Source organism: Zootermopsis nevadensis, unplaced genomic scaffold (genome assembly GCF_977971745.1).
Source record: "Zootermopsis nevadensis isolate Lab colony 2312 unplaced genomic scaffold, Znev_1.0 Znev_ptg000011l, whole genome shotgun sequence".
Classification (NCBI taxonomy): domain Eukaryota; kingdom Metazoa; phylum Arthropoda; class Insecta; order Blattodea; family Termopsidae; genus Zootermopsis; species Zootermopsis nevadensis.
In genome coordinates this window covers 6814242-6840065 of record NW_028259143.1, presented here as the reverse complement: position 1 = coordinate 6840065, position 25824 = coordinate 6814242, and the positions used below count along the sequence as shown (strand labels likewise).

Genomic DNA, 25824 nt, shown 5'->3' with positions numbered 1-25824 from the left:
GGGAGGATGGTAAATGAATGGATTTGTCTTAGGATCGTGTTCGGTGGTGGGCTTTGGTGTTAGACCTGCGGCTTCTGCTACCAGGTAGTTAGTTAGTTAGTAAGTAAGTCATGTCAATGCATGTAATAGTTTTATCTACATTTACTTGTAGACCCATGTCAATTTAATGGCCCATAAAATTTAAGTTACTTATTCTTCATGGCGCTCATATTCTGCGACAACAAATTAGCAGTAGCATACGAAGTACCTCATTAGACCATTCACTTCCTGTCCTCTCATATTATTTTGGGCTTTCCTGAGAGCACGTTCTTCAAGAATTAAAAAGGACTGGCATGCGCCTGTTTAACGATATGCACACAAAACGGATTTTACATTTGTTGTCGGATGCAACTACATTTATTTCCTAAAAACTGATACGACAAACCTTAACATCCATACCTATATCACTGAAAACGCGGCGATCAACTCGTTCAGCAACAAATCCGACGGAAAAAAGTCACAATTTATTTTCCTTAAGTTCATAAGTTGCCATTAATATGTTCTGAATACATAATTGTATATGTAAGAATTCTTGTGAAGATAGGTCCATATAGTCTCTCCTATGCGTGTTGGCAATTCTTGCCGTGAACGGCGTAAATACAACGATTATGTACAATAAACATAAGCGTATCTTCTTTCTACTTCACACGTGCGTCAGTCATGATTTACGACATTAGCAGGCAGAAGTTAAAGACAGCCGATAATTTAATTATCGAAAATAAGGCCTTTCCAACAGCAACAGCAAATGAATTAACGTTGATATCATTTGAAATACGCATTTAGGAGACTTGTGACCTAACAGCTAATTTTACGTATATAATTTTCCAATGTTTTCATGCAATCTGTTATCATGGAAGCTAACAAACAGAAATTTTTGAGGCACATACAGTCTTATGCCACAAAGGAAAAATAAAATCATGGCCACGCGTGCAATAATCTTCAACACGAGGCTATCTCGGTAATATGAGATGTGGCATTACAATAGTCTTTACCAATCACAGCAAACTGCAACGGATTGGCACAAGCAAATTTTGAATTGTTACTTCAGTAACTGGAGCGGAGTTTCAGAAATAATTGTGTAACAGTACAATCCAAACCTATCCCCAGTAATCCAATTTTCGAACTCAGCTGTTATATACATCGACATTCCTAGTATTCTGATTTAAAATAACGCATATGCCTAATGTTAACGGGAATACAGAAGCTGTGTACCACACTTCAAAATAACGGATCATTTCTAGTTCTTCGGAGCATATCACAGCGAATGAATAGTTTCTTTCGCATTTATCGCAAACACGAGTCGAGCTCGGTAATTTCTCCAGGTACAGGACTACAATTTAGTTTACTATTAATTACTATTATTAATAATAATTAATTTCTAATAAACATATAAACGGCCACTTTGCACGCGTGAGCAAGAATTAATGAAATGAAGTGACGAGACGTAGAAACTTAAAATTCCAAAATTATCACGTATTTTTATCTGCCCCGATTGCAAGGATTAGAACTGTATCTATGGTTCTTTGTCGAGCTTTGCCGGCATATTCTGTCGATCTAAGCAGACAGCAGCTACGGGATTAGGTATTCAGGCATCCTATATGAATCTTTTGGCCACTTCTTTGATACTTGCGTTACTGTATTTCATTGATGCACGGAAGAGCGTGCCTTTGATTCCTAACACTACCCAAAATGAATCTCAATATACGACTTGATATTTCGTATGTCTACACATTCCACACGAACAACGCAAACCAACATCCAAATATTTTCTTGGCAACAGGCTTAAAAATGTATCAAGAGACCCTTATTCTAAATTATGGGATGATACAGCCAATTCTACTGCATCTTATAAATTTAATTCCACAAACTCACATAAAGCATGTTTCAAATTTCGGAAAAACTTCCGAAGTCTTGTGTGCGAAGGCGATGACGACAGACCGGAGGCTTCTGAATGACCAACTTGTCTTTGGGTTGATGAAGTTGGTGCTATCTTGGTGTTGCTAGCGGTGAAAGACGAATTACTGTTCCTAACTTCAATGGCGCTTAAAGCACTCTGGATCCCAAGTAAGGCATTATCATCAATGCGATTACAACTCCAGTGGATTCCTGGATGGGCCCAAACATCATTATTGTTCGACACATCCGTGCTTGGAGCCATTACTGCCTCAACCGCCCGAAAATATGCAAACACCTTCTCAAACAGCACACGAAACAATTTGTAGATCCTTACGCACGGTATAAGTAGATTAAAGAGAAGCAAAATGAATTTAACGCGCACTTACACAATTCATTCATTAGTTGCACGCAGTACCCAACAAAGCAGTCACTGCATAAATGCGCTAGGACCAAATCATTTCTTCAACATTCAAATGCCATGTACAAATCCTTGAGGACGCATCACAGAAACAGCTACCACACGCCTAATACATTTACTGAATCACTTGATAGTTTGTTACTCAGCGAGCCAGCTCTAATGACTTCAATACTCAGTGCCCTTCACAAATCTGCAATACAATATCTTCAAACGACACGAATACAGTTTAACGTTACGTTTACCAAACGATTCGCAACGCAAGCCTAAGACTGTGTCTGATGTCAGTGTGCCACATACGGCAAGGTACCAAGCACGAAGCGAACCGGCTGTGGCTGCTGGCTGCAGCCGCGTCGAGAGCTTCTTCTACAACACCTCGCAAGCAGCCACTGTCACTTCCCCTCCATCGACTTCATTAAACGATTCGCCAACACCGACAGCATATACGACAAATTAACACATACCTGACACTAATAACACAGCCATGTTATATTTGCAAAGTCCCAAGTCGTCAGCACGGTTGTCATATTTACGCAAGACATATACAAATTTGGCATTACCCTACTTTTATCACCCAAAAGCACGAAACATTTTAGAAACAATACATCATTTCTAAATCATGAAACACAGGATATCACTTAAAAACATCACTGAACACATACACAACTACGGAAACCTCAAGACTTTTTATTTTCTTTAGAAACTACCGATAAATGTTCTAGTAGAAACCACCAGCTGACTGCCAACGTGTCTAACAGTATCCAAAGACGGAAAAGCTTAATCTATGAACATATATTTCACGTTGCAGTTATCAGTGCTATTAGAAACGTCTTTTCTGCCGTCCTCTTCGCCAATTTCAATGACCGAACAGATTCACGATTTTACTAAATTCGGCCATGCAATATTGAGAAAGCGGGCCAACACATTTTAACGAGAATACATCAGCGGTGAGTCTGTGTGTTGTGTCTCACACACACAACCTATCTCTACAACGGATTAGAGCCGACTGCAAGGAGGAGGTTTCTGTTTAAACCAGCGGTACCCCCACACGGTCCAACCGGTTGGTTTCTTCACGTTTCTCACCATGCATAAGCAACTCCAGATCAGTTATAACTTATGACTACGTCTTTTTTTCAAGAACTCACTTTTATTTTACAATCCATTTAGTGCTTCTGTTTAGACATGTCACGAGATGTGCACGGAAAATATTTTGGCTTATTTATAAACGGATGTATAATGAGGCTGAAGTTAAACAAAACCTATGTAGTACAAATCTGTACCATGTACCAACGTTTATCCCACATAAAGCAGCTCCTTGCTAAAAAAACATGTTGGCATACGACACCGCCTCAGAACAGCAATCGGACTAACACGTCTAATTTATAAAAGTTCAGGACGCGATTTTTTTTAAAACAAAACAAGTACATTATTATTTTTAATTTATACAAATGTGATACAACAATTTACGAACGAAATTAAGGATGAAATCATCGTTTTGTTAAATAACAAGAAGCATAAGCCAAAATGCAGAAATATTTCAGTTGTACGCTCATTTTTGTATTTAATTCTACATACTTTTACCCTCGCACCGGTGAATTAACCCTTTGAAGCACAAAGCTCGTCTAAATAATATATAAAAATTTAGTTCCTACGCCGAAGAAAACACAACGTCTAAGGTCATCACGGCGGTCACGATAATGATGATGTTCTTCTGGCTTTTGCCACCGTGTGGGGGGTAATGGTGGCATGTACCGACTAGTAAAATACGGCGACAAAACCCAGATCACCATCATGCAAACGCTTCCAGTCTTTTAGGACTGACGACGAGAAAAGTTGTTGGTTAATTACTAACTCGTACATACAAGAGCAGAGAACAACACAGACCAGAAAACCTGAAATCTCAAATGGGAAACTTCGATTTCTACCGGGGAAATAGAACCAGTCGAACTGTTTACTAGTAGAAGTTACAGCTTAATCAATACATTATAATTAACGTAGTTGTGTGACTTGCATATTCCCAGTTGAATATCAACAACGACAAAATCGATAAATATGTTCGATTTAAAATATAAACGCGTATTTGCGAACGTCAGTGAATGAAATTCAACGTTTATCAATAAATATTCTTAAAGAAAGTGGCAGGGAATGGACAGTACATTAACGCGGCGTCGATACTACTAAAGTATACGGGAATGCATTAAGAAAAGGTTCCCGAAACATGTCTGCATGAAGTCGATCAGACCTAACATCTTATATCGGGTGAGACAGCTGACGTTACTACAGGCTTACTGATAACATATCAGTCACGCCAATTACTTTATTTTTGGACAATTACGTTTATAATAAAACGAGGCTACTTACAGTAAGTTACACATACACAAAAACCAGTTTAAAACTTCTCACATATAATCCATGCTGTTTAAGTGACGCTCATTAGGAGTTTTAACAATGGTGTTTACTGAAACGAAGATAAAACTCTGCCAATTAAGGTAAATATCCACGACATACTACATATATACAGAGCTGGATGTTGACGTTAATTGGTTGCTATAAAACGCATTTTTATGCTGTGAAAATTCAAGTAACAGTGAGGTATCTGTAAATCTACTTGGACTATGATTTAAGCTGCAATATCACTGACTCTAAGATAAGCACCAAACTTTCACTGGATGAACAGTTCATTAATTATTACAGCTTGGAAACTTCACCGTGGTCAACAGAATTTAGTCGCACGTATTTGTGTTAATGGCACCTGCAAGACCAGCTTGCCCGCAACGCAAGTTATCAAGATATGTTTGTTGCCTACGTCCAAATGCCACTCAAAAGGTTTTCGTCATATTCAGAATCGGTAACAAACATTCTTAACATCTGAAGTCAGTCTTTTGTGGCAAAAGAAATTCTTTCAACGCACAAGACGTGGACACATCGGAAGAAAACTTAAGGATGACTCCACCACTGAAGCTCTATTATCTAATCCTCGCGGAATATTATTTCAAGATTCTAAGCCAGCTGCTGATCTAGGAAGGTCTAGAAAAACAATGCTATTCCTTTAAAGAAAAGCTAGAAATCAGTAAACGTCGCCCATCACGTCAGGGCCTTACTGTTTGCTTCAAGGATTACTGCAACAGAGAGAAGCCCCTTCATCACCAATTCTGTAGTTGTAAAAACAGAATTTAATCAAATATGAGACAATTATAATGCACTTAATTTCACTGTGTCGAATGTTAGTGAAAGGACGGGTAATCATTCTCACAATATAATTGACCAATAATGACGAGATTACTAATAACAGATTTGAGGACGCCAAAATTGTTCTACCTCATAAATTCGAGGCCACTTCCTTCATCTTGGAATACTGTAATAGCCTGAACCTTTCAATTACTAATAAGTTCGCCATCTATGGGCAGCAAGTCATTAAAACAGAATTAAATTACATTTTAATTCATTCTGCTTTTGTGATCAACACGTTACAAGGAGACTGATCACTTATAACACCACGACCACCTACCCTCGCTCTCTTCGGGCACAAGGAGACTTTACACTAGCAGTGCCACAAATGTACCACCGATTGCTGACCTCATTAGACATAAAATAATTACACACACATATATTCAGCCTTGAGATTTTGTGTACTGAAGTTATTTAAATTCTGTTGCTCCCAAAGCCTCAAATGTTCATTCTGACCTACAAATGCGTCAGGGAATAAAAGCGATCGTGTATTTAATACGAAAAATGAAACTCGCTTACTGTTATGATTGTAGATGGCCGCTGATAATGAAGTTCCTCTGTTAAGAAACCTGGAGGTTCATCACCATGATCACCAAAGGACACCAGTGGGTTTTACCCTGAACTAACCCAATCCACAGCAGTAGTGGGCGGCCATAAAGCGTAAAACACTAAAATGGCGGACGGGATAAGTAAACACGAGTGCAGATAAACATCTTTTCTAGACTGCTAAACCAACTACAGACATCACGGTGAACACAGTAATAAAGTACAATTTTCAAAGTATCTTCTAAACACAAGTTGTGAACTTAAAAGAAAGCCATGTTTTCTGCAACACCTCAACTATACGAAATTATCAAATTAATGTGGCAACTTTTAATGCAGACCCCAAAATAAAATTTGACCGAAATTCAACGAGCAGGTTCGGTGAAGAAACGGGGGCGGTCCGACACAGACGGACGGTCAGTAAGACAGACAGGACCTCTATAAAATCTGTTAATTTTATGAACTCTACACAAATAACATAAAACAAACGCTTTTATATGTGCCTGCATTGGTATAAAAGCCGTTACGTCTCCTGGACAGATCCCAAAGCAGAAAGTAAAACAAGTTACTGGAAAGTTCATGAACTTCAGACACACATTACACAATAACTTCTTAGTAATACTCTTACCAGAATTCGGGGTATAACAGTACCAATAGTTACAAAAGTAGCAAATATTTCTGGAGGTTACGTCTTTCCTATGCTTAACTGAGAACCACACAGTGAAGACGCAGAATTTTGGCACAAGATGGAGAGTAGTCAGATTCACGTTCTTAACAGCTTTACTCCAGGGCAAGAGCCCCCTAAGTCCATTAGGTCGTAGCCAGACACTACACTGAATGGCCTCGACTCACACGGCAATAGACCTAAACTAACTACAAATTAACTGAAAATGTAGAGACCAAGTTGGAAATGCCGAGAAGTTCTCATGGCCAAAAGGAAAAAATAATAACAACAACAAAGACGAAAACAGACAATAGTCGGACTGGCCCTACATCGTGCAAACTCCGTATCGAGAACAAGAATTTAATAAACCAACCTTCTTAGTCGTGGTATTAAATTCCACGTACTATTTTCGTTAAGTCAAAGCTTCACGTTAATATCGGTCGAGTAACATGCTGTACCAGCCAGAGAATAACGACCTCGGGCCCTTTGACATTATTAAATCTTTTTACAAGAACAAACCGACTATTGTCTCGCTATATTTGTAGGTAGGTGGGTGGTTGGACGACACGCAAAATTGGCAGACAGGTCGAGTACAAAACATCCGTAGGATTTCGTCTTCTCGCATTAACTATGAGCCACGTGAATCGGTTGTAATTCAATGACAACACATTTTACAGCAGTACCAGCAGAACTGACATGACCAATATATCAAGATAATGGTGCAAAGATTAATATACCGCTCCATAAGAGAAAGGATGTCATGACCTAAGAACGCCCGTCAGACTGTAATTTACGTACGCCAAACACTAACTCCGTTCCCTGAAAAGGTAATTTTTGCAGGCATTTTAATTATATTAGCACTAAATTTTAGCGAACAGGCGCCAGCCTTGTGCAGCGGCGATAGAACCATCGGTACGACTGTCTCGCAGCGCGTCTGCAATATTCCAGTGGCACAAACAATTTAAAACTCTCTTTACATCTGATTACTCCGATTTGTTCAAATTAAGATCCGACGCGTTACTTCATATTTAAACAAGTAAAACAAACACCACCAGAACACTGCCACTTTCATTAACGTTTCGACTATCTTGCCTCAAGAAACTTTTAACGGAGGCATCCAAAACCTGCTTCAGAGTTTATCTTAGTTATTAGTTATAACTACAGAACGAAAGAAGCATGGCATGTACGCCGTATAGGTTTACGTGAGTGTGGTTATAACGACGTGGGAATGAAATCAATCCGTTGCAGTACGGTAGCAACGATCTTCTCTACGGCATTATGAAGTCTCATTATCCATAAACTCCAACGCAATAGCCGCGTGAAATAATTATCCGCCAGTAATTTATTAATCGCTGCTACCAGAAATGTGTTTAAAACGTCAATATAGCTGCCACGTCAAGTGACAGAAGTTGGGAGTAATATGAGGGCCATTCAGCCTCGGAGTCTCGCATTTTTCTGTGGCTAGATGTCTGAATGAGACGTAACTTCCAACTGATTTGTCTTAATGGCCCCTCTGTTTTAAAAAACGGTGCCCTTGGCTTAATCCACAGCGCAAACGGCGTATGTAGCACTCGAAAACTGAAATATACGAGGGGCGTCCCAAAAGTAAGTTTCCCACTCGTCCCACAGATAGCAAACCTTATATTGCGCGAAGCGACTGTGCGTACGTGATAGAGCAATGACGTAGCATGGCTCATGCACTAACGGCACTTCCCGCGTTCTCACAGTAGCATCGTTGCAGCTGTTGAAGATGGAGGTTCTTATTCCAGCTCCCGCCGACTGTGAAGTGCGGTCAGTGATAACGCTAGGCCGCACACGGCTCGACGGACAGCAAGTCTCCTGCAGGAGTTCAGCTGGGAGGTGTTTAATCATCCACCCTACAGCCCGGACCTCGCTCCCAGTGATTTCCATCTTTTCCTACACCTCAAGAAATTCCTGTCCGGTCAGCGTCAGCGTTTTGAGAATGACAGAGAGGCGGAGATGGTTGTCACACAGTGGTTCCAATCCCAGGCGGCAGACTTCTACGACACAGGTATTCCAAAGTTGGTCCCACGGTATGACAAATGTCTCAATTCCTTTGGCGAATATGTTGAAAAATAGCTTGACACTTGCTGTATCTGTTGCAATAAATATTTCCATGAAATTGTGTTTTGTTTCTGTAAACGGCCCCAGGGAAACTTACTTTTGGTACGCGCCTCGTACATATATTCATAGCGTAAAAGTGGTATTTTCAACTTTGTCCATCGTAATGTTTCCTTAAAATTATGTTTCGGAAGCTGGATCGTCTTCCGTTCGTCAGGTAAAAGGGGGGAAGGGCAGAAACCCTAGCTCTTGGACACCCTGGTTGAACTACAGTTAATATAGACCAGTGATATTCAACCTAGGGTACGCGAAGACAAATTTAAAAAAAATATATATATTATTTTATGATAAACACTGAATAATCAGTAATGCAATTTATTCAATTTATTTTAGATGTAGATTATATACTATGTATAACTTGAATTATACACCAACAACTTTGGGGGTATAAAGTTGAAGAGAAATTATATCAGAGGGTACGCGAACAAAAAATGTTGAATACCACTGATATAGACCATGGACAAAGTCCGAAATACAATTTAACAGATTATTCCCCACCATCGTCTGAAACCTTGTGACTTCATCTATATTCATATTACCCCTCAAAGTAAATAAGAAGAAAAGAGAAATTCTGGGAAGAAATTATTACACCCGCTTTCCTTCAAACGCCTCAATGTAGACTGTGGGGCTAAATGAACAGTAAATTAAACTTCAAGACAGACGCATTAACATTTCACCTTAACTATTTTGTAATATTCTTTGTTAACGTCAAAGTACCAAGTGAATCATGTATTGATTTCACTGGCGAGTCCCTGAGCCATATACAGCAAATGCAATTACAGAAGCGTTTCTAACTTGACATCCAAAAGCAAGACGTGGTTTCTTATCCGACGCTTTATCTGATATCAATTACTGAACTGATAGGTAGCTCAATGTGAAGTCCTTGAGCTGGAATACGAAATTAATATAACTTTATCCCACATCCATTTTAAAAGCTACAAAAAATGTGCCCACGTCCCGATAAATGATTGGAACATTTTCTTCCGACGTTTTAAGTTAAATCATCTGTGTCAACTATTTATTTCACGAAAACTCAAATCTGATCTTTTTTCCCACGCAGCTCTTTATGGTCACAGCCTCCTACGAGAAGCCACCCACACCCTCACAAAAGCCTAAATCACGTCGCATCATCATTAATTTTATTATAAATCTAGGATTTCGTTTGCTAATTTATTGGAGGAGATATTTCCTTAACTGGTCAAGAAATTCCCGGCATTTTATGGGAAAGGTTCATTAAGTGTCCGAGAGTCCACGACTGGACCCAATACTCAACCAGATGTGTAGACACAATATAAAATTAACACATAAAATCTCCCAATTTAGACAAAAATCCCACCTACAACCAAAATAGCAGCAAGCATTCTAAAGCAATTATATGAATAGGCAAATATACGCAATGAATTCAGGAGTTAAATTAACTTTAAACATAACTTCCACAATCTTAAATAATTTGAACACAATACTTCGGTTGAAATGATTTATGACATGGTGGGGAGCTTTGTGAAAGCAAATAATCCTAACTTTGGATTCTGTATGCATTTCAAGTCAGGGGCCAAAGCATCGTACTCATTTTTCGCCGACCAATATTCATCCTACAATAGACAATTTATGCTATTACCCTTGGGGAAAAATATCAAAACTCCGCGTTGCGACTTCAACCTTTGTAACACGGACTATAATTAGGCCTACATCAAATATCAGCAACCTACACTATTTTGTTCGTTCTCCATTTCACAGTTAAATATGCAAATTCGTAGGCGGTGTCCCTTCTAAGTAGGACCTACTTAAAAGCCAATCTAGATGGAGTTGAAAGGACGACTCTTGCCAAGATTTGAAATTATTAAGACTGAGAAAAAGAAGATGACGAAATATACTTTCCAGTTTGTCATGTCTAAAAATAAACCTGGGTAATGGCAGTCTTCTAGTGCAACGGCAGTGATGCTTGGAGCTACAACCTCCTTCGTGGTCTAGTTAATATTATCAACTCCCAATTCAAGTAATGTATTGTCGACATTTTCATCTCTGCTGCCCGTTCTTTTCTTTATGAGATTAGACTCTCTAACTTGTACCGATTCAGAATTAATTAACAAACTGAAAAAATTTAAAATTCTCCCAGTCATCAAATAGGATTGCGATATAAGGTCTATTTCCTCCCAAACATATCAATTCATTTTCCAGACAGACGCAAACATATGCTAATTCATTTTAAAGGAAACGGGCCGACAGAAAATTCAATAAAACAAATAATTCCTACAGCCGTCTCAGATCAGACTGACGTCATCTCATTTTCCTACCCTCCCCTCTCCAAGTTTCAGGTAAAGGGTGAGAACAACCCTTCTACATGATTTCCTCCAATAAATTACTGCCTGGCTTTTCAGACTGGAAAGAAATCACCATCACACACGTGTCAATTTTTTTTCTAAATGAGAATGGTAACCTTTCTGAGAAGTATTGGGGAATCACGCACGAGTGCCAATTAGCAACAAATAATTGGCGGAGGAAATAAAAATTACAACGATCTAGCCTCCTAAAGAAAGTAATTCTGCTGCCGAACGTCCGCAAAGAAGTATTTATACTCGTCTCAACTCCACGTTAGTTTACTGCTATTGTACGACGCTACAAACAGCCTGGAACTTATGACAAATTTCGAACTAAAAGCGAACGAACAACATTATTGGGAAAAGTGGCAGCATCTTTCGTGTTAATTCACAAAGTATTATCATGATTTACATTAAAATAAAGGCATACCATGTATCAGAAGAATAACGTGTAATGTTTCTAAAATATTTTCAGTCACGAAGAAATTAACAGATGTTACTGCACATTTATGAAACCTGCCTAAAATCAGTTCAGTAGCCTACGCTATACATATGAAGCAGTTTTCTTCAAACGATGCGTATATTAAAAAAGAAAAAACCTAAAAGACTTGAACTTCAAATGTCTGGAACGATGCCACCAAGTCACAATATGTTGAACTTGAACATTGTGAAAGCTAAATTATTCTACTTGTACTTCAACCACTTGAGTTCAAAAGAACAGCGATGGGCCTTCATTCTGAGCCAAGTGCTTAAAAAAATGCACTGTCGGCTCTTCAAAAATTGCCCGCTTCATCCTTCTTGTCTGTCGTTAATATTTACATACCACAGCAGCCGTACTCAGAAAGTGGATGTATAAACCCTCATTCATTCCATACAGCCATTAAAACTACGAACAAGAACAGACCCTTATTATTTCCACACCAATTCTCTTCAGGTAACTGAAAGTTTCATGGTTCAAACTTACAGTGAACTACTGAGGCACATTGCACGTAACAGATTGAACTAGACAAAACTTCTTGCTAAACGAAGCAGGCACAAACTCCAGTCACGTAGGCCTACGACATAATACTCTGCTTCTCATTCTTTCTCCTCCACAAGGACTGGGTTTAGGTGCTTCTGAAATCCGTTCAAGGTTCGGAGGTCAACCTGATCTTTCCATTTACCCCCAGAGTCCTCTTTCACCCTGAAGAATACGAATGGCTACATATAACATCAATACGTCATTTCTTCCCTGATTATAAAACAGGCGATATGATACGAATGTTAATGCGAGTTGTAAGGCTAAGGACATGCAACACATATTCGCCTACTCGAATGCCGACCTAACCTTCACACAGTGCACCCTGTTCTCACGAAAGAGAGATATAAGACTGAGCCATGGTGGTACAAGAATTACAACTGTAGCAGATGAAAAACCAACAGCCATTTACAGAATCGGATACACTTGATCTAGAGCAAATCCCACTAGGTTACATAATTACAACAGCTGAAAATTTTGTTATCTTATATCTAGCGGATTCTTCTATTCCTTTTAACAACTAAATAATTTGGCTTACCGTTTATACTTTCTTTTGCACTGCTTCATCAGGTAATCAACGAGTGTTAAGAGCCGGACATGAAAATAAAATTTAAAATTAAATAAAAAACTATTCTATTCCACAGAAGTATGATAGTGTGCTTTATGATATTATGTGTTCTAAGGCTTTGTTGTCTTGTAGATATTTACCAGCGTTTCGGAAAAATGTATCGAAGTAAAATGACAGTACTCCTCTTTGCGTCATATACCGAAGGAGAATTACTGTAAAAGCAACTTGCATTTTACATCCAAATGTTCAATGTGATGGTTATGGCGTCTTTTAATACCACATAAAGGCTTCACTTTTATACTGCAAGTGAACTTATTTTAGACGTGCTCGTAATAACAAAAGACAAGAGTATGGTCCTCGCAAAACCCACTGGTTTCACCGGCCCCTAACAGCTGAGAACCATCAGTAGGGCAATACTAACACTCACGAATAACCAATGCAGTTGTCAACATAAAGTCCAATAATCGTAAGATGCAAAAATATGCAGCTCTATCAAAGACGCATATCAGCATCACATAGTCTAAGGTCATTTCGCGTAATAAATCGCCAAAGGAGCTGATAATTCGTCCCTTGTAGCCAGGTGACATAGCACTGTCAACAGAATAAAATACGCAGTTTCTTCAGAGGGTCACATTTTCTGCATTTCTGAGCACGGTTTATAATGGAGAAAAATACAAACACGGCTTCCGAGCAAAATATTCGCTTTACGATTACACGACAATTCGTGAACCAAATATTCTATGAGAAATAACAGCATAGTAAACGCTACACCTCATTTCTGGAAGTTATTTCCAAGGCAGTGGCTCACGAGTAAGTCAACTTAATCGAAATGGGAAAATAATGCGTTTAAAATGCATAACTTGTTACCCCAGTAACACTGCGACAACGAAATTCAAAACTACGTTTCCTACAAGATATTAGTCATAAAATGTTGCAGCGAGGAATATGACAGTTCCGCTGCATTCCGCTTTTAAAACAATACTACTGTTAAATACTATTCGCTACTGTCAATACTAATGTCTACTATTAACAATATTGATTATAGAAAGTCCCATCAAAACCAAACACAGGTAGATAACTAAGAAATTTTAATAAGGAAGTTTTCCTTCACCAATCGCTTGATAAGGAGGAAACTAAATTTCCAGATCACCGTAAAAGAAACGCACGAAAGATACAGTAGTGTTTCCAATTATATGGCTGTCTTTTTATATTTCAGCATCCTCTTCTGGGACTTTTAATTAGTAGTGGGTTTACAGGCACTTCAACATGTTCAGAAAAGCACATTATAGCAAACTTTTACATAAAGCAATCCTTTAGAGGATTCGGATGCCGACCTACACCGGAACAACTTCAACTAGCGCTCACTTTTGCCCTTGTGCGCCACGATAACACAGATGCCACTTCTCCGAACCTAAAACATTAATCCAATAAATCAACCGAATACGAAAATACAGAAATTCGGCTCATGTAATCGCAATCTTCAGAAACTGATGATTCAAAGGATCTGAAATTGGTTTCGACGAAATATTTTTCTTAGACTAGTAGGTGCAGGTTTGCTTTGATCACGTGACTTCCTGCAACCTTTACACAAAAAGCGAAACCACTTCATTTGCGTCATCCGAACTAAATAGACTACTGTCATTCTCGTAAGAATGCCAAAGAGAAAACAAAATTTAATCTAACACCACCACATCCAATCATATCGTTAAAACAGTTTCATAATTAATTATGTTTATGCAAATCTACTAAAAACGACATTTTTAAACTGCCGAACTGAAGAAAGAATGGTAGAAATATACAGTGAATATGCACTTACATACTGTAAAAATCTCTATGTCAGAACTGGAACCCTAAAATCAATTTCAGATTAATAAACAGATCTTATTCGTTAAGAACTGCAATAGTTAAAATATGTGAACATAAATTAAAACAATTACGGAAACGAAAATCACGCAAATAAATACAACACGCTCAATATATGTAGGCCTACAATAAATACACCGTCAACTGTGATCTACTTCCAACAGTTCGACCCAAAAATAGGCTAACGGAAGTGGTCTTTCTTAGAGGCGAGCAAAATGTATCCTAAACCGACCCACTTTTATATTATAGCAATCTCAATTCAAAATCTGAAATCTTGCCACAGACATTACGAACAAAGGGGTGCACACGCTCCCCAAGAAAACTAAATTCAGTTTAACGATCCATCGACTCCAAAATATCTGCGGTTTCTCATTTGTATCAAGTTCTCGGAGGGGTAAAATCAGTGGCTTCTGCGCCAAGAGCTCCACATTTGTTGGGTACAAGGCCGTAATGTCAAGGTGAATCCAATCCACGCCTTATTTTTATTATAACACTTTTAATATTATCTTACAATCTATTCCGATTTCTCCTAAATCACCTCTTCCCTTCAAGATTCCTATGTTCGCTACATATACTTCTTTGGCTCTGAAGAGTGTTAACAGAGCCTGCCGTTTCCTTAACCCCCGGTTCCTACAAAGCCTTGATTCCACTGAACGCGGTGTTTTTGAGGGGCGCAACCCCCAGACTGGCGGGTAGCGACTGCTGTACTGAATCTTTCAGTCAGTAAGCAACTTATTCATGCAAGACTACTGGTATTCAAGAGTTCAGGATGCATAAGAAGTCAAGTTTCACACCATTACGCCATCTGTTATTTAAGTTCAGCTTATTTACGTAACGCAGGATGCTAAATGATGCTAAAAGGGACTGACTAACAGAATTAGCATAGGGAATGTAAAATGCAGGAGGTGAATTCAATTAAAACAAAAAAATACTTCGCTTACTTAATATGGAGTTCATATATGATTACTCAAAAAATAACAACAAATTCAAATTCAAACTAGAGTACGCTTATCTCACATTATCATCACGAGGATTATACAAGTGGCTTCCACCAATGGAGCATTTCCAACCATCACTAAAAGTAAGCCGTGACCCACCTGAGAAAAAAAAATAAAACAAGGCAGAGCCTTGACCAAAGATTTCCGGACCATCCTATTACGTTGAGAATTTGGTTCACATCGCCCTTGATACTTAATACGATACAACCAACAGCTAAGAACCTTGGGTTTCAACGGCAATCATATATAAAAGAGAGAGGCGGTCCTCCATAAAATAGATTCGCCAACTACGCGTGATAGGTGTGCAAATATTGAAAACAACAATACGTACTAACACCGAAGCCATATGTGAATGAAGGAAAGATTTTCAGGGATGGTCTCTTATATAATTAGGCGTCGTTAGTAAATAGCAAATGAAAACGTAACACAATAGGCAATCAACTCCAAGGAGCAGAGTCCTTCTTGAGAAGCTAAGTCACTCACTAACGTCGTCAAGAAATCTCGCGGCTTTTATGGAACCCGAAGGTTCAAAATAGTTAGAACTCATAGCAGTATCCCCACGAAGAAAAGAAAACACGAAAGCATGCAGGCTCTTTGTGCTTTTACGATACCTGGGAATTACAATAATCTCAAGTAAAAAAATAAAACGTTTTTAAGCCCTACAGGGCGGAAGAGGCGTACAGCGTGCTTACATCCAAGATGACAACATTCTCCTATTTTATAACGTTACTATCTTTACATCTTCACTAATATCTCGGCCATCATTCTGATAATGATCTCACTATCTCAATAGACATCACAACCCAGAAGACAGCCTTTTTAATAGAATTTGTGTTTTCCCCTATGACAGACATATTTTAGTTTCTGACAAATAAAGTATAAAGTAGCATAATCAACACAGACTAGAATCTGTTAAGCTTATATTCCATTCAGTTTATAAATAAATAATAATTACTATTTAACCAGTTGAAGCTCCTCTAAATACTACTTACCGATTCCGCACAAGACAGACAACACACTTCCATTACAAAGATTAAGTGTTTAATGCTGTTTAAGAAATAACTGATGTTTACTTTAAAACGCATACTTAACCTACATATACATTTCGTAGACAAAATGCAGCTACAGATTGTTAAAGCGGGTAGTATACATAGTTACCAATTGGTTTTAAATGGTTAACTTTCCCACTACTGCAAAGAAAGGCAGATGGTAAACTGAATCTATGGAAAGTGAAAGAACATTCTTACGCAACTTTCACACATGATCCTGCTTTTTAACACACTAACCAAATTGTGATTTCTTGCAAATCTCGAGACCCATGGCGTGATTTGTGGCACGCTATACTACGTTAACAGCCCTAATCCCCCCAATGTTGTGGCAGCGTCTTTATTTTTAGATTGAATTGGATCACAATTTCCACAGGGAATGGATTATACACGCAGGCATGTGATACGGTGAATTTCACTTTTAGTGCTTCTTAGCCCACCAAAATCCACGTAGTTTATATACAAGACCCGTTACGAAAGCGACTGGAATTTCTGAATTTTAGTCTCCATAAAGTAGTAGTAGTAACGACTCTGTGAGTTTATTACCAGACTGTGAATAGTATCTGAAACGAAGTCTACATAGCTTTTATCTTGTCGTCTAAAGATGAGAGAAACGAACTCGCCAAGTAAGAAGCTAAATATACAAATTCTGCAATTACAAAAACATTTTGAAGAGACAGAATCATCCTTGCACTTAGCAATAGGTCATAAAGGTACAGAGAAAGCATAGATCAACTCCAACAATAAATAGACGTGAGTGATCAGCTCTGGCCGCCTCTACCCCAGTGAAAAAACGTCAAGTACCCATCAGACACTGACATGCCTCAAGAGCAACTCTGGAAACAATTTATTTTCTACGCCTTGTGTACCATTGCATAGTTAAATAAGGCGCAAACTTCAAAAAACATGTAAAATACCTCACCGGAATTAACTAAAAATACATGAAAGTGAAATCTGCGGATTTACAACTTTCTTTCGACCGTATAAAGTTAAAAATAACTACCACAATACGTGAAGTCTTTTGCTTTTCTCGATCCACTTCAATTTTGCCTGAAAAATCAATTATATTAGTACATGTTCAGGTTCTTGGAGTCCAAAATAAAGAGCTTTGGCGGTCAGAATGAAGGTTAAAATTATTTAATGCTAGGCGATTGGTCAAACTATTCGTCCAGGCACGTCAGTCTTTCATGAATTCTAATGTGCACAATTGCCTCTAGTACTGCATTTAAAATTATGCGATATGTATAGGCAATCGAAGCATGGCGTCATGTCTTACTACACCCGAAAGAGAAGACATGTTAGTGACTAACCCTGCTAAAGGAAAATATTTTCATCATTGTTTTATTTTTAATTTTAAATTACGAAAGCATATAGTGAATGGTTAAAGTTGGGTTAGCTCCATCTAATACGAATGCACAGTAATTGTGACACGTGGTTGCTAACCATGAGGTCACACTTTCTGGAATAGGAAATCATAGAAAAATATGAAAAGATACCGATAAGAAATATATTTCCACAACAAAGTCCACCCCAATGCAAACAAGTTTCAACTGCGAACCCAAGACAAATTTTGAGTAACATGGCACATTTCTTTTACTATCAACCATCGCGTATTTTTCATAAAACTGTTATATCTTTGAAGAAATACGTATCTATATGCAGACTCTGGAGAAAGATAAGGATTACTGCGCTGGGAAGCAACATATTTTAGATAGCTCTCTGCTGAAGTAGCGTCGACCTCTTTACCTTGACCTACTCTCACACAGACCTCCCTGCGTTTGCATTCCCTCCGACCAGCCTCAATTCAGGGAACTGGCGCCCTCAGGTCGGCGTCGAGCCACTAGCTAGCTACACTCCTGACACCTTCACACAGGTGAGACATAATTGCGTTAATGCATAGTCAGATCAAACGGGAAAACGTCAAATGCTTATCACCTCTAATTGCAATAAGCAAGTCCTGAGGACGTAGGAAAGACCAAGGCGCAGATGGACGAAGAACATAGCGCGTCCGTAAAACCAAGGTAAAATTTTGAAGTGATATAATTTTGTAACCACACATGCTAGGACATTAATGAAACATTAGTTTCATCTATGTATGCTGTGCATAAATCTGGCACTCTACAGTCAATACCTGCTTGACGAAAAATAGTTACGTGATATGAAAAAATAAGTCTTTATCGCTAGTATCTGGCAGTAACTATCGCTACGAGCAACTGCTCTGTTTAATAAAGAACATCAAATCAATAATTATAATGCATGCAAATCTCGACAGAAATTAAACCTAATACTGAAAGATATTCGAGCACTCACTGATTTTGTTAAAGAAACTTACTCAGTAATGTGTCATCGTATATTTGTAATATTAAGTTATTAGAATTTGTAATAAATGTCCATAAAGTTTCTCTCCCCTTATATATGACTTTGCGGGCAGCTAGGATAAATGCGGCCCTAGGTATAGAAAGGGTTGATAACCCCCTAATTTCTGCTTGTATGTGCAAGAACTGAGTATTGCTTAGCCCTGTGCACAGCCAGAAATGGAACATGCACCATAGTAGACAGGTGAATCTATCAAAATTTACTCTTTTACCACTGACATTCCGTTCTTATTTCTGGCATGTGTGATTACTAAATAGTATCATTTCAAAACCACACCATAATTTTACGAATATCCTGGGCATAGATCTTAAAGGAAATGAGGTGTGTGGGTGTTGACTGGGCTCATATGATTCGGAATAGAATCCAGTCTCAGGCTCTTGTAAACATCACAATAAACATTCCTTTCAAGGCAAAGGATTTCTGGAGTCCTTCAGCGACGATCAACTTCTCAAGAAAGACTCAGCTCCTTGGAGTATGTTGAGCATCTTGAAAGTATATGAACACCCGTACTACGCTGCAGAGAAAGAGTTAATATGGTGGTAGTAGCAGCAGCAGGAAGAAAATATTAGGCGACGAACATTCATAGTAGTGAACAACCGTAAAAATGTCTACTATGAATTAACAACTGTTCATATCCGACTAAGACATAACCAACAGACAGTTCATCCAATCGAGTTAGTCAAAAAAGCACTGATCGATCATATACACATTTCATCTGAAAGTAACTTACAATTTGCTACCTATCACCATAAGAACGAAACTCCACCTCGAACGCACCCTTCCGCAAAACTGTTCACTATAAGCACCAAGAAAACAGGAACCTCTCACTCAATACACCCACACATTTCTTTCTTAATTTCCTTCAGCATGAAATGTAGAGAAGAAAGTGCGAATATGTAACAGCATTTTGTTTTTGGCATCTAGCTCCAAATGAAATGAGCAAATCAAGTTCACTGAAACTACAAATTTATCTGGCTATAAGGCTTTGGTGTCTAACAGTGTGTACCGATAACTTTCCCACAACACCAAAAGCAAAATGTATATATAACCCTTCCGAGGAGATACCGGGAAGACACGGGGTGCTTCATATTTTTAATTATAAGACCGTGTTAAGCAATGCAAAAAGTAAATTAGTGAACGGATCATGTACTTTTACACATTCTACGGATTCCACTGCCCTCAGAAGATATTTCACTTTTTCCCTTAACATCCTGCAATCGACTAAATGTACCACACAAATACATCAGGTGGATATATGGGACAATAAAATTCAGAAAGGTATCTCATGTTACCATAAACATCACTTTTGGACTTTTCAGGTCATAAATACTTAGTTACAAAAATTGACAGAATCAGTTGCCTTCAGAAGCCAATTACATACTTCGCCGTCAGGCACAAACAACAGTTCTTCGCTACACCATTTAGAGTGATAGAAACAAAAATAAATACATTAAAAAGGTGTAACAGCGACGAAACACAATGAACATCCACAGTTTTTTATACAATACGCCAATACAATATCCGAGACTCCACAGCCAAATTCGCTATGAGAGAACGTGCAGTTTCGTTGGTTTTCGACGGAGTTCAACACTTGTGGGACGAAAATAGAAAACTATTCCATATTACCAGGCCTATATCATGTTTATGCTTTTCCTCTACTATACTTCATCACGTTCTTCACATTTTGGATATGTGCTTATTTCAAGACAATGTTATTCATTCGCACATAAAATGTTAGCGAATACTGAAGTGGCAGACTTACGATGACGTTGCTAAAACAACGCATGGCATGTTTTCTGTTCGTACTAATGCCTAAATAAAGTATTGCGTCATAAATCTCTATGGTGCTACGGGTCTATTTTAATGTCGGTCCTCTAAGACCATTCCCTTCATAAGAAATTGAAAAGAGACGATACTGAGATCAATAAACGAGAGAGAATATCGATATCAGGCTTTTGCAATAAGCAGTCTGAGCACTGTGGCTCAGCTCCGTGTTTGAGGCCAGTTCCACCTCTTCTGGAAAGAACGACACAATGCTAGCAGAGAATTGCTTCATTGATCCACGGCGCACCAGAAACAACTGTTCTGTCAGACAACAAATTCTATGGTTCAAAGACGCCTTACTCATCACCTTTGCTTCTTCCTGTTTCAGCGCGTTTGTAAACGACAGTAACAAATCAAAACTGCATTCATGAGCAAATAAGGAGCATATTCAACTTAAGGAATGCTTGCCACCACTGAGTTCAGTTTATGCAAATATATTACGGGCATAAAACTTGCAAGTAAACAATTTGCTTTAAATTATTCCAGGCACAGTTAATAACATAATGACTTAAAATCTGAGAATACCGTATTTAGAACAAGCCAAAATGTAACTGGAAATGCTGACATTTCTATGAATTTGTATTTATAGGGAGAAAAATCACCAGATTCTAAAAATGCCTATTAGCTTTCGAGAAATTTATTTTCGTTCACGCAAGTCACAACTTCCCAAACCAAATGCCCAATTTAGATTCTCTCTCTCCCTCCCTCAAAAAAAGTATTTACCTACGTGTTGGATATGCACCCATAATTTCCTCTCAGATGTTTTAATTCCTGCACATTGCTAAACAGTGTGTGATGACATGCAGTTAACGCGGTGTGAAACATGAACGTGAAGTTGCCACGTGATTGACACTGCTTTGTAAATCACCCCCCCCCCCAAGTAAGAACTTGCGTGTTTTTGTTTTTAAAAACCTCTCCTATTTTTAAGGAGATCAAGTGTGAAAAGGAAACTGAGCCGACTTCCTCAGTGTCGATAATGTTATAGTGGGTTATGACGCAAAGCAGACTTGCAAGTGGTTACAAACTTTTCTAAGAAACACATCGGCTTCATTTTCACTTCGGCTATACATCTTCCAAAAACAATAGAAATTACCTACAACACCACGCCACAATTCACAAGACAACAATCCACATCTTCACCGCACAGAGAAACTCCTTGCCAGCGTTTAAAAAGTTTCAGTAGCTACAAAATTAGATTAAAATTGTTCTTCTGGACTCTGTCCATCGTCTAAATTATAAAATTACAACGTTTCGGAAGAAGAATTCCGCCTCCAACTTCAGCTAAAAAGGCGGGGGTGGCGAAGAGGACAGAAAGCCCATCATCTGTTGGCCCCTGGTTAAGTAGTCTCAGACCCGGGCGTGTTCAAGTCTGACGTAAAAGCGTTTTATCACAGTCATGACAAACACAATCTGAATATGGCTGTCATTGTACTGGCAAAGATGACGTAAAGAAAGCATCGAGGATGGCATGTTTATGCCGAAACATCGTCGGTCATAAATGTAAATTATACGTACAAAGTGCGAGCGGAAAATAGTTTTTAAAAAGTACGACGTTTCTTTACAACATTAGAAATTCCAGATTCCCCACAAATGGGTAATCACTGAAACTAATGAAAATTCAAAGCTCCAAGGACATGATTTTCAAATGCCGAGGGCAAACCACTGTTTCCACGTCACAAATTCAAATTATTACAAACACAAAAGAAGTTGTGCAAATAAACAAGAAGAAACCCCATTAACAAAGTTAGTGTATAAAACTAAAACTGCAATTAAATGATAGATTGCAGCTCAGATCAGTTGCCAATTACAAGCATCAATTCAGAAAGTGTTTCCTCCAAAAGATTTGGCTGTATAAATGAAGTTATCAACGAAAGAAAAACTTATCACTGCAGCAATTACTTTAGCGCCTATCCGTTCCTTGTTCACACTGTTTCTTCCGTTTGCCTTCCACACAATTTTAACCAGCCAGCTAAGTCTGAAACTCAACAGTCGCTTAGCTAGACACAATCCCCGCCTTTTATATTACCCGAAGGTCCATTAATACATTCACAAGAGCCCGCTACTGCACCACATCGCTAGCCAGCTAAATCCAGTTCACACACTCATATACTATTTCTCCGAGATTCGTTTTAATATTACACTCCCATTTCTATGCTAATGTACCTCGAGAAGTCTCTTTTCTTCAGGTACGCATACCAACTAAATTTTGGGATGCCACATGGTTTTGTCCCAACTTACCTATGACATTCTTTTATAATGTCTTCATCTATCTCTTTATATTCGCTTCTCCCCCTTCCCCGCTTCTACGTATCCCACATCTCCTTCCCTGCAACCCGTATCGATCCCACGACCACCACATACACCAGCACCACGGGCGCCGTGGAGTCCTAGGCCAAGCACCTCTCTCCTCCAGCGTCTTGCATAATCAGAGTTCAAGTACACTAAATTCACTAATAAAATCCGTCAAATCTTTTCGTCTTGACAGAGGTTCAAATTTTGTATCCTTTTAAGAAAATACAATTTTTTACAACAAATTCATTATCAAACCTTGTGGAGCAGAGCTCTTCTTAAAACACTAGTCGCTCAGCTAGTCAAAAAAGCCCTCATTCTGTGAAATCTCCAGTTGTCATTAGTGTGATCACAACAGCCTGCCACTAGATCCTATCCCGAACCACTTGAATCCACTCAACATACTCACATCCCATCATTTTTAAAATCCATTATTCTCCCATCTACACCTTTATCTCTCTACTAATGCGTATCCTTGACGGGCTTTCGACTGAAATTTTGTGTTCATTTATCACGTCTCCGCCTATATAACACTCTTTTACTTGCTTCTCCTAATTATGTTTTGTACAGTATTAATTTAATTACGAATTTACCAAAGACCAAAGCCATTATCGCAGCTATTACGTCGGTATAAAAATTATTAAAATCACCACCTCAGTATAAGACAAGACATACAACAAAACATGCAGAGGTATCTTTAAACTTCCCTCGTACTCCTAGTCGGATAGGGCTCTTTTTCTTTCAGCCAATCGCAAAGAGCCCCAAAAGTTTTAAATAAGTGTAGAAATGGCAAATTAAAAATTTTCGGGATAAAGAATAAGCTGAAATATTCTATAACACTGTGGCATACTTCCTTCCTAAAAGTTCTATCGCACTTTTCTTCATCAGAATTCGCTTATACGGAAATGTGGTACATTGCTACAATCCATCTACATCAATATGTACTTCAGGGGAGTAAATTTCTTTGTATATGTAAGCCTATTTTTATTTTAAAGCCGACTTACAAAATAGCAATGCCCCTTCGAATACCGACGTAGACAAAAAACATACAAAGACTCATTTCGAATCACTGATTAGATTCCGCGCGCAAAGTTATGATCATCGTTATGAACACAAATATGAAAAAATACATATACACGAAAGCTGGTTCTGTTCCACGATAATTAATTTTGCTAGAGTTTTCCCAAAATCGTGAAAAACCTGAATTTTGAATACTTTCCGATTCCGGGTGATTTCAGTAAGAAGGCAAAGGGTGTGAGATCCCTCTTTCACGTCCTATTTTAAATCCATGAAAACGACAATGGGTTATAATAACCTCAAAGAATGAGTGTTAATCAAACAAATACAAGATTCATGCTACGACATGAATCCAACTCAAATGGAATCGCAATACTGTAGACCACTGAAATTCTTAAACCAGGGACGTTCGGTGTGTGGAGTTTTCAAGATATTTCCCATGCATAACCACCAACACCATTTCCATTTTCTTCTAATTTGGTTGATGACAGAAATCTATCTGTGCACTCTTTCTTCTACAGAAGCCATGCCATCAATACATCTCTCTTACAGTGTAGTCTGTACGTGGCCAATGATCCGATTAGCAAACAAAGTCTATGGAATATTCTGCAAAGTCCACTACCTTCCATTTGATAATGGCACTAAAGTTATTAGTTTGTAGCATTAATGAAAGTTTGAAATAATTTGGAAATATTCTAGGAAATTACCGATGGTGGGCAGATCTCTGAAAACTAAAATCACAAGGCACAATAAAACCTAAGACACTTTGGTTGCAACACGTAATTAAAAAACTGATACATTAAATCTTACGTCCATGAGCTTTAATTTGACAGACAACATGCTCCAGTTTTCATATTTCGTTTTCTTACTTTTGTTCTTCTGTATAACGTGTCTAAGAAGAAATTGCATGTTTAGTGTCCTTCCTGATACGATACAAAATTACTTAAGAACAAAAGGAGCTTTTAGGATTTCATTTCCACAGGCAATTATTTTTTAGCATGGTATCATTATGGCATTTATCTGTAAAACATCAAGGTTCTGGGAAACAAAGTTTGGAAATAATGGACTTAACAGACTTGAGTATCTTAGAAACGAGTAGAAGTGAAGGCCATTGCACCAACTGTCTGAAAAATACAATGTCAACATCAACAAATGTACCAGAAATATAATGAATGTCGATATATAACTTGATTCATAAATGTGTTCAATGTAGAAGAAAGTAACAAGGTTCTCAAAATTCAAGAAAAACAAAGCCCCCTAACATGAATGTGTAGTTGCTAAGTATATTATTCTGTATACATCTTCATCTCAAAACTTCCATCACTGTCATAAACCTAAGTACAAAAGTGCAGAATGTTAAAACAAAAACAAAAATTGATACACTGTATGAAGAGTGGAGTTTTACAGCATTTCTCATGTGCTTGGTAATAAAATAAAGAACATTCAAAAGGAATAAAAACAGACGCCCTACAACAATATGTCTTGGATAATGATTACACAAGAACAGAAATGTGTGCTGTACTTTGGTCAGGTTATTTAATGACGATATTCCAATCACATAGGTAAAACATCAAATGTAA

The 25824-nt window shown here is 38.2% G+C and overlaps 1 protein-coding gene across 5 annotated transcripts in view; it reads right to left on the bottom strand.

The window, feature by feature from the left end:
- Nucleotides 1–25824, bottom strand: part of LOC110828127 (glycogen synthase kinase 3 beta homolog shaggy) — a 60014-nt gene that overhangs the window by 28595 nt on the left and 5595 nt on the right. Inside the window, exon 1 of one of the 5 annotated variants that reach the window (XM_022060517.2) lies at nt 1912–2304. The exons of 3 other annotated variants lie outside the window; for them this stretch is intronic. In XM_022060517.2, coding sequence (XP_021916209.1) covers nt 1912–2197 — 286 coding nt within the window. In that variant the 5' untranslated portion in view covers nt 2198–2304. Of the gene's footprint in view, nt 1–1911; nt 2305–25824 lie in introns of those variants that run through there. One more of the 5 variants, XM_022060518.2, reaches the window with a different exon arrangement.